Consider the following 18,416-nt stretch of genomic DNA (forward strand, 5'->3'; position numbering starts at 1 on the left):
CGAAGATAACAACTCATTTTCCAAGCATTGCTGAGGTTTGACGACTTACTGAACGGCCATAGTGAGTTTCTCTCTTTACTGTTTTTTATCCAACAGCCTCATGCAGTTTGCTTGAATCAACCACGTCTCATTTCAGATGTCAGCATCTCTAATTGGACTTGCTCTTGTCCTGCTTGCCTTTCCGGAGCACACTGTGATGAGTACACCATTTGGCAACAACTCAGGTAAGAGTTTCAATAGATTACTTCTAGAAAGAGCTGCACTAACTGCACATTTCTTCTCAGAAACTGCCTATTTGGGTTCAGCGTACATCCATCAGGCTCTTCAGCGAGCCATTGAGCTGACTGATGCTGCTTATGCCCACACGTCTGAGAGGTAAAACCTCTTGATCGTGGGTTGAGATAAATCTGAAAAAGTCTCATTGGAAAATCATATTTTCAGGGTGAAGAAGTCTTATACTGAAGGTGCCCTCAAACCCAGTGACCTGCTGGCCCAGTTTAAACAAATTGAAACCAGAACCCGGACTCACATTCGAGCTGCTGAGCTGCTGGACATCACAGTGGAGCTGATCCGAGAGATGGTCTACACCAACACGATGACGCAGTCCAAGCCGTATGGTACCAAACCCATTTCAAATCAAAGCATCTGAACCTGCAGCTCAGATTGTTAAATGACTCTGTGTAGTGTAACAGTTGCACATTTTATTGTAACTCGGTTCTAAATGGAGGTTCAGGGAAATTTTTAGTTTTCATAAAATGCTGTTTGTATTTATTTCTTAGAGCTTTTCAGTGAAGGGGATGTGGAGAATCTGCTCCAGGTGACCGGTTGCTCTGCTGAGCTGCACACCCTCAGCTGTCAGACAGACTGCATGTCTGAGCGCTACAGGTCCATCACAGGCGAATGCAACAACAGGTGAGAGTGATATGCAAATCACTCACGCACCTTTAACTTTTTATTTACATTTTAGAATGTTAAAACTACAAACTTCGAGATAGTTTATTTGGATTTCATGTGATAACTTTTACATTTACAGAAAGTAGTGCATAACTGTGAAACTGAAGAAAAAGACAGGCATTCTTTTCTAAATGTTTTACAGATAAAACATTTTGCACATTTAAATACTGAGAATTTTTCAAATTCCTCTTTGCAAAGCAGCTCAATCTAAACCCAACACATTAATATCTAAAACTGATTTATTGCAGTTCGGGGTGTTTATGAGAGCAGATGAGCCTCTGCCCCAGTCTCTTAACAGGGTTTATTGCACTATCGCCCTGCATGTAGCTTCATCCATGTTTCCTGTGACCAGCTTTCTTGTCAGTGCTGAAGAAAAACATCTCCATTGCATAATACTGTCACCACATTGTAGATCAAATTATTTGAGTGTCAACAGATTCTCCCACCTGAGCCGTGGCTCTGCAGCTTTTTCAGCGTTCTTCCGAATTGATGCACTCCCTGTCATTTTGCTCAGTTTCACTTTCCATTTCCACATGATGAATTTAGCAGCATTTTTACAGTGGTCTGTCACATACAGTCCAAATAAATTATGTTTTGTTTCCCGTTGAGACAACATCCAAGATGGGGCGCTGCAAACATCCCATATTCCCGCTGGTTGTCTCCAGAATATGAGGATGTGTGGGGGACGCCCAAAGGCTGGGACCCTGAGCACACCTACCATAACATCAGCCTGCCTCCTGTAAGGCCCCCCACTGCAGCTCACGCTCCCCTCCCTCTTTGCCTCCATCAATCTCCATCTTTTTTATCATCCAGGTGAGGCTCGTGTCGCAGGAAGTGCTGTTTACTCACAACGATAAAATCTCTGTGGACTCCACTCTGTCCCACCTGCTGGTGGACTGGGGTCAGTGGATAGACCACGACATGGTGCTGACCCCTCAGAGCCCCAGCACATCCGTCTTCAAGACAGGCGCTGACTGCACCCGCAGCTGCAGCCGGGACTCGCCCTGCTTCCCCATTCAGGTGCACTTCACTCACTTTTCTAATTTATTTAATAAATTCTAATATGATACATTATGTGAAGTTTTAGAGGATGATCACTAAACGTTTTGAATTATGCTCTGCTTTTGTGCAACATGAACTATTTACTGCTCAGTGTGAAGTATCTCCTGAGAGAACTAGGTTAGAAAAGAGAATTCTGTTCCTCTTTTTAAGCAGTAAAGTTATCCATAAAACATTGAACTCTTTTGCTGTTCAGTAATTTAAACAAGGTCCTTAAACAAGGATATGTTCACATCCCTTAAACTTTTTTGCTATGTATTATTTTACTGAGGTTTTATGTTCTGGGCGAGGCATCTGCACAAATCAAAGAGCCGTTTTTGCACTCAATCCAACTAAATAAAATTCCCTCAAAGTTGCAAACGTCACATAATCTTTTGTGAAAAGAGAAGTTAAAACGTTTTAATGAATGACTACTGTAGGATGCGATGCTTGATTACCAAGCTGTAAAATATCTCAAATGTACGATGTGAGTTTTCATTCAGCCTCCTTTACTCTGATACCCCTAAACAAAATCCAATGCCACCTGAAGTCACTTGAAGTCGTTTTGTGCGTGATCCTGCTGTTGTGCAAATGCCTCAGAGGTTTGTTGGAGACCCAGAAGCAAAGCGGATTGGTCAGGGAAGAACAGCTACATCCACAACTGTGAAAACAAAACTTTGACAGAACATGAGTTAGTTTGCAAAGAAAAATAGGAGTGAATTTTAGTATCTGGATGTGTCTTTCACAAAATCTCAATGAAATATATAAAAGTTTTTCTGTGAGAAATTGTGAGAAATACTGCATACTTTGGCAAGGCTATTTATTTCACATGAGGCAAAGAGTAAACTCATCTAATACTAAGAACAGTCAAAGAATAAATGGAGTCATCACTTTTGTTCATTAGACTTCTGTCATGCTGCTGTTCTACAGTTTAGATGGCTGCCATATTTATTATGGTTAGATGAATTAACATGGAGCAGATTTCTGTGCAGCATTAAAAGTTATCATTTCCCTCTCAGATCCCGCCATCTGATCCTCGCAGCGGCATCCAGAGCTGTATGCCTTTCTTCCGTTCTGCTCCCAGCTGTGATATCGGAGTCCTGCCTCCTCGCCAGCGGGAGCAGCTCAATGCCATCACCTCCTTTGTAGACGCCAGCATGGTGTACGGCAGCTCCCCTGGTTTGGCCTCTGCCCTCAGAAACCACTCGTCTCCTCTGGGCTCCATGGGCCTCAACTCCCAGTACTGGGATGAGGAGCTGCCGTATATGCCATTCCTGTCCCGGGTGCAGGCTCACCTGGACCCCTGCGGTCCCCGTAACTCCTCCTCCGCGGGGGCGTCGAGCAGATCGGCACTCAGGCAGAACACCACTTCATGCTTTCATGCCGGTAAGCAAGTGAATGTTGTGAATTATTCTGCAGACTTGCATGCAGGTAAAACATTTTTATTTATTTATTTTTCCAGGGGATTCAAGAGTCAATGAACATCTGGGACTGATTGTGCTGCACACACTCTTTCTGAGAGAGCACAACCGGCTGGTGAAGGAGCTGCACCAGCTCAACCCTCACTGGAGTCCAGAGACCCTCTATCAGGAAGCGAGGAAGATCATCGGAGCCATCCACCAGGTGTCTGCAGCAGGTCCACCCGGACTGGGCGTCTGCACACTTTACATCCAAACATTCAGTTCAGCTAAACAGAACTCACTTAAAGTCACAAATGTTGCCTTTAAAAAAGTGTTAGGATCATTGATCCAGACACATAATAAGGTCCATAGAATAAAGACAAAACAAACAAGATGATAAAAATATTTAAAGAAAAAAGATTAAAAAAAAAAACAAGACACATAATATTGTTCACTGAGTCACAAATAAATGATGATGCCAATCATATTTAAGATACCAATTTCAAAGTGTCAAATTACAAAGTCACATTTTCTTTTTAAGTTATGTTTATAACATTTACAGTATTTTCTTTAACAATTGAAGGCCACATAGTTAGATTGTGCTATAAAATGGTGCAAAGGGTCTGGAAAAATACATAATAATCCCCTTTAAAACCTGGTTCATCCACATTCGAATCGCTCCAAGCCGGTTTCCCATTTCCTTTTTCAGATCCTAACCTGGGAGCACTACCTGCCACGGGTGCTTGGTGAGAGCGCCATGTCCCGGCTGATGCCCCGCTACCAGAGGTACGATCCAGGCGTTGACCCAAGCATCGCCAACACTTTTGCTACGGCGGCGTTTCGTTTTGCTCACGTCACTGTTCAGCCAGTAGTGAACCGTCTGGGTCCAGATTACACCTTTAACCCCGAGTATCCCCCTCTGCCTCTGCATCACTCACTGTTTGCTTCATGGAGGGTCATACAGGAAGGTAACCAAGGTCCGATCTGAAACCATTTTCGTTAGGTTTTAGTGTTTGCATTTCATTCTCTCTTGTTATTGTTTAGGTGGTATCGACCCAGTGCTGCGAGGCATGCTGCTGTCTCCCGCAAAGCTGCAGACTGCAGGTCAGATGATGGTGGAGGAACTTACAGAAAGGCTGTTTCAGGCACAGGGGGGGATGCCTCTGGACCTCGGGGCCCTGAACCTGCAGAGGGGCCGGGACCACGGCCTGCCTGGTAACCAGCTTCCTCACCTCACAGACACACAGCATGGCTTCTTCATCGCATTACTTTGAGACCAAAATTAAGCAGGCAAAAGTTTAGTCAACATTTAAACTGCTAAATAAGGAGGATAACTATTTCCTCACATGGAAATGTGGAGGAATGCATGATATTATCAGCATGGTATCTGTATTGATGTAAGCTGTAAAATTTAATATCAGACATTGGCCATTCTGTCAAAAATAACTCACTGATAAAAAAGGCATTTTTTTCTACATGACAAACCAGTAAAAATGATGCCTGCAGCACAACATCAAATTGACATTATTTGAGCGTTATGCATAAATGCATTATGTTGCATTAAACATAATGCAAGTTGAAAGAGTTCCATCATTTTCAGTCTTCTTTTTAGCATTTGCATTTGGTAGCAGGCTAAATTGGCAAAGATAATATAGTATTTTAATTCCACATTAGAGAAAGCCATATATTTTCAATAAAAATATTTTAAAAATCAGTTTTGTATGTTATCGGTCGAATGAGTTTTAGTATGTCAGCAAATCGGATAGCAACAAAAAATCTAATATCATGCATCCCTAATTTTAATTTTGTGGGAAAAGTTCATTAGGTATCCACAAATCATGTGTCTCTATTTTGTGTTTGAAATGTATTATTCTCATCTTATGCTCTTCTCATCCATCAGGTTACAGCTCATGGCGCCAGTTCTGTAATCTTTCTGTTCCCAACACAATGTCAGATCTGGCCGAAATTTTGGGGAACTTGACTTTGGCTCGTAAGTTTGAGCTTTTATACGGAACCCCGCACAACATCGACGTGTGGGTCGGGGCCATATCTGAGCCGGCTCTACCCGGAGGACGAGTGGGACCGCTCCTGTCCTGCCTCCTGACCAGACAGTTCAGAGCACTGAGAGACGGGGACAGGTAGGAGTCAAAACAGCTTAGAGTGATTATACAGAAAAGTGGAGAGTGTAATCTGTTCTTGTCCATCCAGATTCTGGTGGGAGAGAAATGGCGTTTTCACCAGAACCCAGAGAAGACACCTGCGCAACGTCTCCCTGTCCCGCATCATTTGTGACAACAGCCACATCAGCCGTGTCCCTGTGGACCCGTTTTCACTCACCGAGAGCCCTGAAGAGATGCTGGCCTGTTCCCACCCACTCATCCCCCATCTTGACCTCGGCCCCTGGAAAGAGCCTCACACAGGTGAGGAAGTGGGAAAAAGAAAATCTGCATTTTTATGTTTATTTTTATACAACTGTCTCCTCCAGATCCCGTCTGTGGCCCGATACCCAGGATTCACTCTGGCTACTCTCTGCTCTGCAACTTCACGATCCTTTATCAGTGTCGGGTTGGATTCAGGCTGCTGGGTTCTGCATCCATCAGCTGTGATGCAGAGAGCCAGAAGTGGAGCTCCCCGCCTCCAACGTGTCAAGGTAGAAGAGACATTTCTGCAAATGGTTCATATAAACCAATAAGAATATTTGTGAGGCCTCTTTAACAAAGTTGATACTTTCCTCAAAACCCTGCTGTGTCTAATTCTGTCGTTAGATTACGTCCTCTGATGGAGGATTGAAGTACTACAGGCAGCAAGTGCCAATTTTACTTTTAAGAAGCAGAATTTTATGTATGCAAAGTCCATTTTTGAAATGGTTACATGGAATAAAATGTAAAATAATAATAGTATTAAAGAGCAAAATAAATTGAATGTTATTGATTGTTTTACAGAGAAAATGTGACAATAATTTCTATCTGTTACAATACACTCTGTAGGCAGGTTTAATTTATAGCTCAGTGCAAAAGTTCTTTTCAGTAGATTTTTTATTTATTCAGTATTTTACATACAAAGATAAAAACTGGACTAAATATATTGTTTCATTTAGATTTGAATGTACTGAAAGGAATGACTGACAGTTTGTATGATGCAAACTGTCACTGTATAATTTTGTTTTGATACGATGCAATATATTTGTCGTAAAATATAAAAAGTACAAGTGTTCATCTATTACATGGTTATATCTTTTTCGTGTAGATATTAATGAGTGTGAGGATCTGATTTCTTCTTGTCCACAACATCTGGAATGCCTGAACACAGCAGGTTCCTTCGTTTGCTCAGGTCGGTTCAGAACAGTGAAAACATGGACATAGCACTGAACATATCAGGAACATGTGTCTGTTCTAATCCCAAATTGGTGTGAAGCAGAGCCCTCCCCGCTGTCTGCTGTCTCCATCGTGGCTGCAGTGATAGTGGTGATGGTTGGTGCGGCCGGCCTGGTGCTGCTCCTCATCTGTTATCGAAGGTGAGCTCGCAAAAATTGAGAAAGAGCTCATATAGTTTTTCTTGCAAAGGTTTTCGAATATTTTTACAGCAAATTACTAGATCAACACAAGATAGAGAACACATGTGAAGTGGGTGGAAAAGGATGCGTGGTTTTAATGTGAAAGTTGAGGGAAGTATTGGGCTCTACTCCACTACATCTGCAGGATTTACAGCAAAATAAACTTCCCTCAGAAATCACAGAATAAAAAATACAATCCACCTGAATGGCTACATCTCTACATCAACCCACTTTACTCTTGTTATAGTACATAATATGCTGAAAGGTTGTTTTTTTCCACCAGGGAGCCATATTAGAGCCAAATAGAAATGGATGGCGCTATTAAAATAGGAATTATTCTGATCCTACGCCTTATTCTAGAAGATATAACCAGTAGATTTAAACATGAAATCTATAATACAAATACTATAATACTAATAGAGATAGAACCAATCAAACCGACTGATCGCCCTGCAACAACTGCCCCGGAAATTTCATTTTTAGGTTATTTTAGACCTGAATCCAGTTGAGAATTATTTTTCAGTCGCTCTCCATCAAATTTGGCTGAACATTTTTTAATTTGCAAAACAGAATAGACAAAAATGACTGCCTGAATGTGCAAAGCAGGCTGAACTCCCCAAAACACTTACAGCTGTAAATGGAGTAAAATATAACTGCATATAAAAAAATGATGAAACCCATTTCCTTCCGCTTCACAAGTGCGTGCTCCTTTGGTCTGTGGCATCAAAGCGCAACAAAATATGAGTTAATAAAATACTATTTAAAATATTGTGTACACTTCTGATTTAATGTGAATCAATTTGTTTCTTGCAGATATTTTCCAAAGTCCGAAGAGTTGATCTCTGCTGAATGTAGGCGGGAGAAGAGCTGACCTCTTTTAATCTTTTTTGATATTAATCTGACTTCTCAGATGTAAAATGTTGTCCCTTTTATAAATAATGTCTTCACTTATTGTCTGAATAAGTTAGCGTTCAACTGTAAGCGCCCTCCCCACATGTGACATCACGTTTTGTCCCCACGTTGTGACACCGTCCGTTCAGAAAACCCCGGGCCAAACCATTCGTACTCGTCTCCGACGGTTTGTGTAAACAAGTCGTGAAAACAGAAGCCGTTTTAATCCGGAAACTGTAAATCTTACAGGAATGATTGCTCTAAAAGCAGATTTCCTAATCTTAGTGTGACTGAGCCTGCTTACCGCTTACAAACTTGTTGGGTAACCGAGGGCCAGAAAGTGTTCCTGTCAGGGTGACCGGAGAGAAGAGGCAGCCTGAGACACCGCAAACATGTCTGCCATATTGTCCTGCATGCCGTCCAGATTTTGGAGCAATCATTCCTGTAAGATTTACTCACAGTTGACTAATGAGCCAACCAATTCACCACTTTCATTTTGCATTATTTATTAAACCATTAGAACTTTGGATGGAGGTATCACACCTGAGTGAAGTTGCCCCCCCACCTTCTTCAAATCAGACAAGATTGGTGTCAAACGTTTGTGCTACGTTTGTGCTGGTTTGTGCAGCAAAAGTTTTTGTTTGTGCTGCTTTGGCTTTGAAGACATAAATGAAAGGTTAAAGGTCAAAAGGTCAACCAGCCCCCCACTTTCATAAAATCAGACATCTTGAGCAGCCTTTTTACTAAATACGAATAATATTCTTGGATGGCTATTTTTTACTTTTTACCCTCCTTTGCAAGCTGTTGAGGCAAAACTACACCTTAATGTTTTGATGTTGTGATATTTAAACGCTCCTCATTGGTGGAGTAGATAAGGTGGGGTGAAAATTAAGTTGCTGTGCTTAAGAGGGGTGAACTGGGAATTAATTACTGATATTCCATATAAACAGTTACACTGTGAATCAAGTGTGACCCAGAGACATTTTTCCTTTGTATGTTCACAGTACATAGTACAAAAAAATTTTTTAATCAATTTTGAAAGTTTATAGTTTTAACAATTTTTCAGGGCAAAAATTCTAGACTTTTCTAAAGATTTCCAGAGCTTGAGGCAAGTCATTTGCACTTACCTCAATATATAACATACAGGTTTCCTGTAAATTCATGGTAAATGTTAGCATCTAATTAAAGTATAAGAAGGGAACGTGGAAGGAGGACACAAGAAAGAAGTGGAGGTGGAAAATAAGAAAGAGAACTAGAACAAAAAAAATGAAAAGGATATATAGGTGCAGGATGGTCACATATGGACAAATAAAAAAAGGAGGAAGGAAACAAGGATCCAACAAAAGGCAGAAGGAAAAGACGTGAAATAGTCACATTAACAATTACATATTTTCCCACACTTTATCGCTTAGTTTGCTTATACCTCTGGCCTGCTCTGACAGGCAGTTCTTACAAATGAACCTGAAAGGAAACCAGGGGCCCATTTCTGAGTATTGCAATTAGAGTGAAATAAACACACATGTAAGCAACAGTGTTTTATGTTTATTGGAGTTTTTTCATCATCATTACATTGACTTTAAAAAAAAACAATAATTTGGCTAAGAAGCAAATATTGCACACTAAATCCTTCATGTTTTGTTCAAAACAAAAGTGGGCTGCAATGAGAAATTTACACTCTGAGGTAAATCATTGTCTAATATGGCTATGTAATTTATGGCGTGTTTATTGTACTGTTCATTGAAGAGTGCAAATGTACATTTGAAGCGTTGTAATTACCTGTAATAAAGCCCTTATCTTCTGTACAATGTAAAGCTGTGACTGCTGAGAGTAAAGGTGTGATTAATGAGAATACATCTGATTAAATGAAGGAGTCACATGGAGCTGCAAGAGGTTGAAGGTGACAGTTTATGATGTTATGAACATGCAGAGCAGGAAGTACATGCACACGAGAGACTGCCAAGACGTAGGAAGACGTGTTGAATTGTATGCCACCTGAATGCAGGCAGGAGTTGAGCTTTATATTTCTGTGAGAAACAAATGTTGCTGAATTTTTCAAGTGAGACAAACTCCATGTAGTGGTTCTGGTCTATTGAGCTCCAATCAGACGTTCTTTAGAATATTTATTTAGAAGATAATATCCTTCCCATTTCCTAATGGAGCTCATAAGTGACGATAACAGGGGGAATCCCACAGCAATATTTCCATAATTATTCTCAGGCCGTAATCCAGCAGGTGGTTTGATTTTCTCATCACCTTCCCAAAATGTAGCACATTTTCTGCTTCCCTTCACTAATGATGTACAATCTGGTCATGAACTGAACTCCCAGACCTGTGACTAATCAGGACTCAGTCTGCCTGGGAAGTCTTTTAGCCCTGATCCGTAAGGTAGAAACCCAGCTTAGCGACAGCCATCTCTCTGCGAAGTCGCATCACCTCCCAGAATATCTGCTCCGCTGAAAGGTGCCGGGAAAATATGCCATCAGACAAGATCAAAGTTAGCAAAACAAAGTTACACAACAGATTCTTACTTTAACTCACCATTTTGTCTCACTAAGCCCTGCAGGATGTACCGAATGTACGTGAAAAAATTACACACAGCCGTGATCTGGAAAGATAAGAAGTGTTTAAACTCTGTAGCTCTCCACGGCAGCAACAGAAAGATTTCTAATTTAGTTCTGAAAATAAAATTACCCGAGCTCGGCTTGATGGAGAGATGTAATAGTAGCTCCCCTTGTCTCCCAGCTTGATGCGATGTTGGCAGACTCGTGACAAGCCACTCAAAGCACATTTTCTACAAACAGAAAAATCAGCTAAGACATTTCTGCTCCAACAGTGTTGACAGTACTTAACAGAGTCAGACTCTGCACTTTTTGACCATTTTGTCACTTTGAAACCACAAATTGAAGAATTAGTGGGATTTTACGAGACAGTCAAAACAAAGTGGAGCATAATTGTGAGGTCGTAGAAAAAAAAGGACAAGTTTTCACAATTTTCTTCTACACCACACTTTTCAGATTTAGAAAAATAAATAAATAAAAAAACTTTTGCTTTGTGTTGGTGTGTCGCATACAATCCCAGTTTAATACAATGAAGTTTGATTGTAAAATGACAAAATGTGAAAAAGTTAAAACAGCACAAATACTTCTGAACAGAGATGAGTTATTTTAAAAGACATTCATGAAAACAATAAACACTTAGAGAGTTAGTCACAGAAGGATAAGGAAATGGTTGTGGATTGCAAAGATATGCAGAGTTTAAAGATTGGATTTTTAACACTTAAATCTGGACAAGACGACAAAAACACAAGTTAGTGCAAATTATATAGTGTGACTGATTACTGAGAGGACTTACGTCTCTACTGAAGCCCTAAATCCACTGGAAAAGACAAAGATTATAGATGAGACAGTGACTATTAGTGTGCCCACGGATTCAACCGCTCGATGAGAACAGAGTGGAAAACTACAGCTATAGGATCAGAAATCATCAGTGAATGAGTCCAAAACAAAAACAGTGAAAATGATTTGACCACCATGTAGTGAAACAGAGGACAGAACAGCAATCGCTACAAACAAGCAAACTCACTTTGGACCTCCACACTCTAAAGCTGACGCTTTGACCAGAGGTAAAGCCGACATGGCCACAGGTTCGATGGTCAGGGAGTTGTTCTCCACTGCTCTCTGGACCAGCTGGGACAGCTGTGGAAAACAGGAAGTTAAACATCCACACACATGCACATATTCATGAGAGGAGCAAGGTTTGGCTTCTGTAAAGGAGGCTCTGACCTCTGATCGTGTGAAGGAGAGACACGGCCCGATGTCTTCGCGGTAAACTCGACTCAGGAAGGCGGAGGATCGGTCCAGGCCCGGATGTTCCCTCCACAACAAAAACTCTGCAAACAGAACCGAGTCCATCTGCAGGGAGAGACCAAACAATCACCAACACAGTCAGTGAACTGAAAATAAAAAATTTAAAAAAGATCACAAAATAATGGCAAAGTCTTGGAAGGACTCAGGGTTCTTGTAGTTCTCAGTTACAGAAACAATAATTAACTTGTTAAAACTGATACAGTCGCCTTCTGGAAAAGAAAATATGAAGTTCAAGAACCACCACATTTGGATTTTTATTTTATGAGAACTTGGTGAAGATTTTGGAATTATTTCTGATAACTTCATTATTTCATTCACTTTACGTAATGCAGCTGCACCGCCAACAGCGGTGTATTTAATTAATGTTTTAATTATACATTTATTTATTTTAATCCCTTTTGACCGCCCATAATATATTAATAATAAAATAATAAAATGCCCTTTAACTTTAACTTACAATAACTTTGTAAGGAAAGTTATTTATGGAGCAGAATTGATATTGTTTCCAAAACTTAAAATTGATTCTACATAAAAATAAGAATCTGGCTTTGCATTGATTCCAGGAGGATGTTCTGCACCATAAACTCCTGAAAGGGTGAAACCTCGTGGAGGAATTTTTTTTTTTTTTACATCAGTCCATAAGCGTGTCTCCTCTTTAATCATGAGATCCTTCACTAGAATCATATGACCTTCATCTCTGCTCAATAGCACTCAGCCTTAGTAGGTATTTTCCAAGTTGCTTTCCACACGACTAACATTACATCTCCTCCTTTTTTCTAATATTTGCGTCTTGTTTTTAGTCGTCGATGTCACAGATCTCTATGACATCAAGGCATCATTAAACTTTTAATGATGCGTTTAAAAACCTGAAACTAGAAAAATTACACTTGCAACGCATGATACGCTAAAGCAGCGGTGTCAAACTAATTTTTGTTTTGGGCCAAATCGTGATCTTAAAGGGCCGGTTGTGCCAGAATGTATTGATAAACCTGTTCACAAGCTGTTAAAATATCAATGAATTCTTCAAATTAAATAATATTATTGAACATCTTTTCAGTCCTTCCAGGATTTTGTGATACTTAATTGTAATTTTTGGCAATAAAAAAAGTCAAAGTGTTTGTGGTATTAATTTGGAAATATGTACACTTATTTATGACAGTAAATGTGACTTTTTACTTTATTACTCGTATAGATCTTGGACTACAATCTGACATCAATTAAGGTGGAGGCAGCTGTTTAGTACAAGTAAGAACATTTTTGACAATTTTTGAGAAAAATCTGCAATAAACTCCCAATTATGTATGTGCAGGGATTTGTTTATTTTGTGTGAATTTCCACTATAGCTCTTAAGAAACTGGAGGGACTGTTTGATATAATTTGGCAGTAGATGGACAAAAACTGCATTGATTTGCTTGGTATTTAAAATCTAAAGGGCCACATAAACAGCTATGATTTCACCCACAGGCCTTGAGTTTGACACAGTACAGTGAATGAACGTCTTGCGCGCAGGTTACCTGTTTGTTATCAGTTCCTATGCCCTCTCCCTGGTCCGGGCCAGCATTTACACTTATTGACTGGCCTGGCAGCAGACAGAGAATCAGAGAGAGGAGAGCAGGAACAGCAGGCTGAGAAAGGAAGAGAAAAACAGCGGCAGACAGGAAGAAAGGGTCAGGGAGAGGTTAGCGGCTACAGAAGGAAATCCGAGAAGAGAACTCAGCTCTCTGCGATGGAGTTCATTGAAAAGCAGATGAAGCTGGAAGAAAAAAGGAATGCGCAATGTCGGGAACAAAAAAAAAGGTTTCTCCCATTTACCTCTCGCTCCTCTGTAGCCACAGACTGAATGGAAACGGTAGAAGGTTCCAGTTTTCCAGATGAGGTCTGGAAGGGCGCGCCGACGCTGTTGGTGCGGATGTGGCCCGCACCGCGCCTGTGGGAACCCCTGGAGCCCGACGACTGCAGCTGGGGGTGCAGCTGCCGGTTCGGTGAGGAAGGTGTGGACGTCAGCACCAGAGTTTTGAGCGCAGTCACCTCGGCTTGCAAAACGTCAATCTGGTAAACAAAATCCAGACAAAATGTTCACTAACTGTGTGAAATAGAAGAGTAAAGTGGACAAAAGAGCTTATTTTTTATGATGTGGAAATAGACAATAACGTAGCACACCTTTCCTTGAGCCTCCTTCAGTTGTTTCTCTGCCCCTGCTTGTTTCACATTAGCTTCACGCACCATCTTATGGGCTTCCTGTCAAAATAAAGTCACCACATGAATAAAATCAAACAATGCATTTCCACATTTTTGCAGCATTTTAAAAATTATGCTGCTACCCCTTTTTTATTCCTGAGAAGTACTAAGGAAATAAATTTATCCAGATTGACACGCAAGCATCTGAGCTCATTCCATAACTAACAGTGCGGCTTCCTGTCAGCAGCTAGCAGAGTTAAAGTCCAGTCAGCAGAAAGCGGCGAACGCTGCTGACCTCAAACAGACTGGCAGTCAGCTCCTCCAGCTCCTGTTCCAGCTGATTCCTGACTTGCGACAGACGTTCGCACTCCTTGTCTTTTAGTTTCAGTTCCTGAGATGCGAAGAAGCAAATGACAGGAACACATTTTACTGCGAAGAACATCTGCATGGTCAGCGTTTTCTTCCCGCCCGTTTTGAACTATATTCAGTATGTTGTGTGTGCAAACACTAAGTAGGTTACGATACCCTCTTTGCTGCGTCTAGCTGTTCCCGGAGGATCTCTGACCCCTTCTCTCTGATTTCCTTTTCTTTAATTTCCAGTGAGGAGCTGCGGAGCCGGCAGAGGTCGCCGTGCGGTCTGCCTGAGATGGGCCCATCCCGGCTTCCTCCCTCCACTGTGGTCACCGGCTCTGGATCCAGATCTACCAACCTGCAAAAAACACAACATCATAAATGTTGTCATCAGAAAAATACTAACATAAAAGAGGAATAGAAAACATATGCTGTTGTGTTGAGTACATGTCATAAACTTGTGCAGAAAGAAATTATGTTATGCTGTTTCAGAAAGATTTTTATTTACCACCTGAACACCTCAAAACATTTGGCATCATTTAATTATTTGAAATACAGAAAACTAACCCCAGTATTCTTATATTTACAGCCATGGAGTTCAATAATTTGTAGAAATCTTTACTGCTCAAAAAGAGGAACGCATTTTTCCTTACTAACCTACTTACATCAACAGATGATATGCAACATTTACTGGGATATCTGGTATAAAGATGTGTAAAAAGCTATAACATAATTACATTTTTATTGCAGTAGTATATTCTCACACTGAACTTTGAGCACATTTATTTAGAGGGGGATTATTTAGACAAAATTATTGCCACAATTGCTCCTCGGAGTTAATAAAAAATGAACAGGGCTGAATTTCTTGGACGTATACTTTAAACTGATTGCTGTATTTAATTAGAAAGCCATGACTTCCTGTTTCCCTGAGAAATAACAATGGCATGATTCAGAGGCGCAGTTCTCTCAGTTTTTAAAATATGAGAAACACAAAAACACAACCTTCTTCAAGGTTCTGATTGAAGGAAACTTTTTTAGAAAATGTCAAGGTTTTGCTTTGTGATAGTATTCTCCTGATTATAAACAATCTACAATACAATCTTGGAGTTTTGGTGCTCTGGTAACAGATGCCTGCTCCTTGTCCTCATCTCACTCCTCTCAGAGTCAACACTAATAGTAATAAGATCGTTAACACCCATAATGTGTCTTCCTTTCATTGTTGGACTAATGGGTCTTTTATGATGTGATTCTGCTCCAGGAGCAGTTTGCACAGTCTGATATCTTCCATTGCACAGTGTGACAAATCCAGCCTTTATCAAGCTCAAAAAGTTTGACTTGTTCTAGTGCTTTACAGTTTTTGAAAATGAACAGTTTGAACAGATATTTAAACATCAGAAAATTGGGACAGGAAAAGAAACGTCTGTAGATTCAACCATTAAAGTGTTAATTAAAAAGATTAAAGAAATTGGAAGTGTGACAAATAAGACTACATGATAAATCTGGTTCATCTCACCACCAAGCATAACGATGAAAATGGTAAGAAAGATTATAGAAAATCTTTAGAAGGTTATATTGAGCCTCCTAGTCTCCATTAAAAGTTATATATTTTAGGAAATTTGTGCATTTATGACACAAAATGAGAGAGTTGTACACGTTTTCCATTGTGATTACATAATTGAACCGATATGTTTTACTATCAGCTTCTTGTGACAGTAAATAAAACTCAGAGCACATTTCATACCATCTGTGAGTTTGCATCTTCAAACTCACAGATGGAACAATAGTAACTCTTTGTTCCAATGTTGACAATCAAAAACCTAAAGGTAATTGTCAGACCAGTGATTATGCTACAGCTGTTGTCCCCCCAAGTGCAAAAATAGAAAAGAAAAAAGGTGATGTGGTATCACGGGCTGCAGTTTCGAATAGTCACACTGAGAATGTATGCATGCACAAAATACCATTTATTTCTTTGTTTTTTCCCATTCCTGTCAATGTCATTGGCTGATTGCTGGCGTTTTGATCCAGTTTAACTTTTTTTTTAATTTGAGGAGCAGAATTTTAAAATCGACAAAAGACAAAGTAGGATGATGATTTTGAGCACCTGTCTACCAAAAACACAACTGAATTGAGGCATTTCAACATGCTTTATTCAAAAATTGTAAGTATGTTCTACCTTTCCAGGCTGATTTATTAAAAAAAAAAAACACCTCATTTAGAAGTAGGTCTGAATGAAAGGAGATCATGGGAATTTTGTGGAAGAGTAGCGAGTTATATGTCACTTCTGATCCACTCCAGTTCTGAATAGTGCATGCATATGGGATCAAGGTTGTGGACTTTTCAGTGTTTTTCTGCATCAGAACTGGCAACATTAATCTCGATGTGATATCACTGACATATCTGTAAACTAATCCTAGAATGATTCTAATTCCGAGTTTAATAAGAAAATATGCATTTCATAACTTTAATATCACACATTGTTACCGTGTTTTGCTCTGGGGTTATAATCTATCACGTTTATAAGAATCAACTGGTCTAAACAGGGATTTAGAGCTAAACTAAATCGAGAATAAAATGTAATATGAAGTTTTCAGACAATGTACGATTTTTCCATGCAGTGAACTTCACTACAAAATAGCCTTTTGTTTGTTACAATTAGAGCAACGATGTTTATGTACAAAGTCCCTATAAAAATAACTGAATTAAGTGTGAGATTTGGGGATATATATATATTTTTAATACAGAATGAAATTTGTAATTTATGTAAGTAGGAAGAGCAAGAAAGTGAATCTCAGTTGGTGGCAATGTGAAGTGACTTTACAGCACCGTAACCGTCTTAATTTTTAACCCGAACACATGATTTCATCATGCATGCATCAGTTGAGCATTTGGATTTCCTTTGAGCATTTTTTAAAAATATTCTTTTGGTGAAACAGCCTGAATCGTTATATATAAACCCCGTGAATTTGCTGACATGTTTTAGCTTTAATATCTGGCCTCCTTTCCCCCAGCCTCGGACCAAAGACGAACCACGAACCATAGTTTGGAAAACTTTGATTTTTGCATTCGCAGCCTTTGGACGTTTTGGTAATATTCGAATTTAAGTTTGAGTCAAAGAATGGACCAATAAGGTTTTTAAGCAGCCTGAGCTAGTTAGCTGTCAATCCCAATTCTTTAATCCTTAATGCCCAGCCTTACCCTGTCAGAGTCCAGGACAGCAGACAAATACCCCCACTGGTGTCCTCACTCGTGTCAGCCTCCCCTTTCCTCCTCTTTTTCCTCCACTCTTCTTGTTGTCAGACAAATAAACGACGGGACAAAGTGAGATAAGAGCAGCGAGTTTCGCTGAAACTAATCCCAGCCGTTTTAAATCACAGCGGAGGAATGCGGACGCTGACGTCGACAAGAAGAAGAAGAAGGACAGCAGCAGCAGCAGCAGTGAAGCAGCAGGACTCAAAAACAAAAAAAAGGGACAGAAAAACTGTGCGGCAGCTTGGTGCTAATATACGTTCCCAGCGTGCCGCTCAGCAGGTCCTATAAAATAATCATTTCCTTAGACAGAAAACAACTTTCTCCTCTTCTTCTGCCCTCCTCCCTGGTCACATGACAGCACCTCCACTCCCAGTTTCCTGTCAGTCTCATCCCAGCAGACAGACACCGTCACAACACAAAACAACTGGACTATAGGCGCACTTTTAAAGCCCCTTTCAAATCCAGGATATGTGTTGTTTAATGCTAAACTTTAATATCAAAGGGAAAACCACAAACATGAGGATTACAGAGCCATAAACTTGATCAATCCTAACTCTATTTGTGTTGGCTTGAGCTGATAAATGGAGGGAAACCTATAGTTGGCATCTCCTTCTGGGGCCCAACACAACAGCATTCAGTAGAAATAAAATCTATTTCATTGTCTTATTTATCAGCAATGTTAACATTTAACCAGAAGGACATAGCCTCTTATGACACTCACTTTCTGTCCTACTTTAAAATCAAAGGTTTATTTCAGAAACTTGGATTCCTACATGTTTTTCCACTGTGCTAAAAAAAAAAAAGCAAGAGGTACTGAGGTTGATTCTTCCCTGAGCAAAGTTGTTTCTGATTTTGAGGTGTGATGTCATTTTGGTTTAAAACGTAGGCCAGAATGTTCAACAATGCAAAGCTCTCCACATGTCACTCACTTTGACG

The 18,416-nt window shown here is 40.1% G+C and overlaps 2 protein-coding genes across 2 annotated transcripts; one reads left to right on the forward strand and one right to left on the reverse strand.

Annotated features, from left to right (window-relative positions):
- The first annotated feature begins 136 nt into the window (after positions 1-136).
- Positions 137-9,378, forward strand: epx (eosinophil peroxidase). Its single transcript, XM_055045098.1, has 16 exons — positions 137-224; positions 285-375; positions 442-617; positions 780-912; positions 1,564-1,693; positions 1,768-1,974; positions 3,012-3,378; positions 3,455-3,615; positions 4,102-4,360; positions 4,437-4,607; positions 5,293-5,530; positions 5,601-5,812; positions 5,878-6,042; positions 6,639-6,722; positions 6,810-6,906; positions 7,759-9,378. The coding sequence occupies exons 1-16, from the start codon at positions 137-139 to the stop codon at positions 7,814-7,816; spliced, it is 2,637 nt and encodes an 878-aa protein (XP_054901073.1). The 3' UTR covers positions 7,817-9,378.
- Positions 9,364-17,519, reverse strand: rab3il1 (RAB3A interacting protein (rabin3)-like 1). The gene is made up of 10 exons (XM_055049342.1): positions 17,427-17,519; positions 14,406-14,589; positions 14,176-14,271; positions 13,863-13,940; positions 13,515-13,751; positions 11,619-11,747; positions 11,419-11,531; positions 10,528-10,627; positions 10,375-10,441; positions 9,364-10,289 (listed from the first exon to the last, which is right to left on the reverse strand). Exons 4-10 carry the CDS (start codon positions 13,926-13,928, stop codon positions 10,204-10,206), a joined length of 798 nt encoding a protein of 265 aa, XP_054905317.1. The 5' UTR covers positions 13,929-13,940; positions 14,176-14,271; positions 14,406-14,589; positions 17,427-17,519; the 3' UTR covers positions 9,364-10,203.
- Between the last annotated feature and the right edge of the window lie 897 nt (positions 17,520-18,416).

The sequence above is a fragment of the Poeciliopsis prolifica genome, unplaced genomic scaffold (genome assembly GCF_027474105.1).
Source record: "Poeciliopsis prolifica strain line A6 unplaced genomic scaffold, Auburn_PproV2 SCAFFOLD001, whole genome shotgun sequence".
NCBI classification, from domain to species: Eukaryota; Metazoa; Chordata; class Actinopteri; order Cyprinodontiformes; family Poeciliidae; genus Poeciliopsis; species Poeciliopsis prolifica.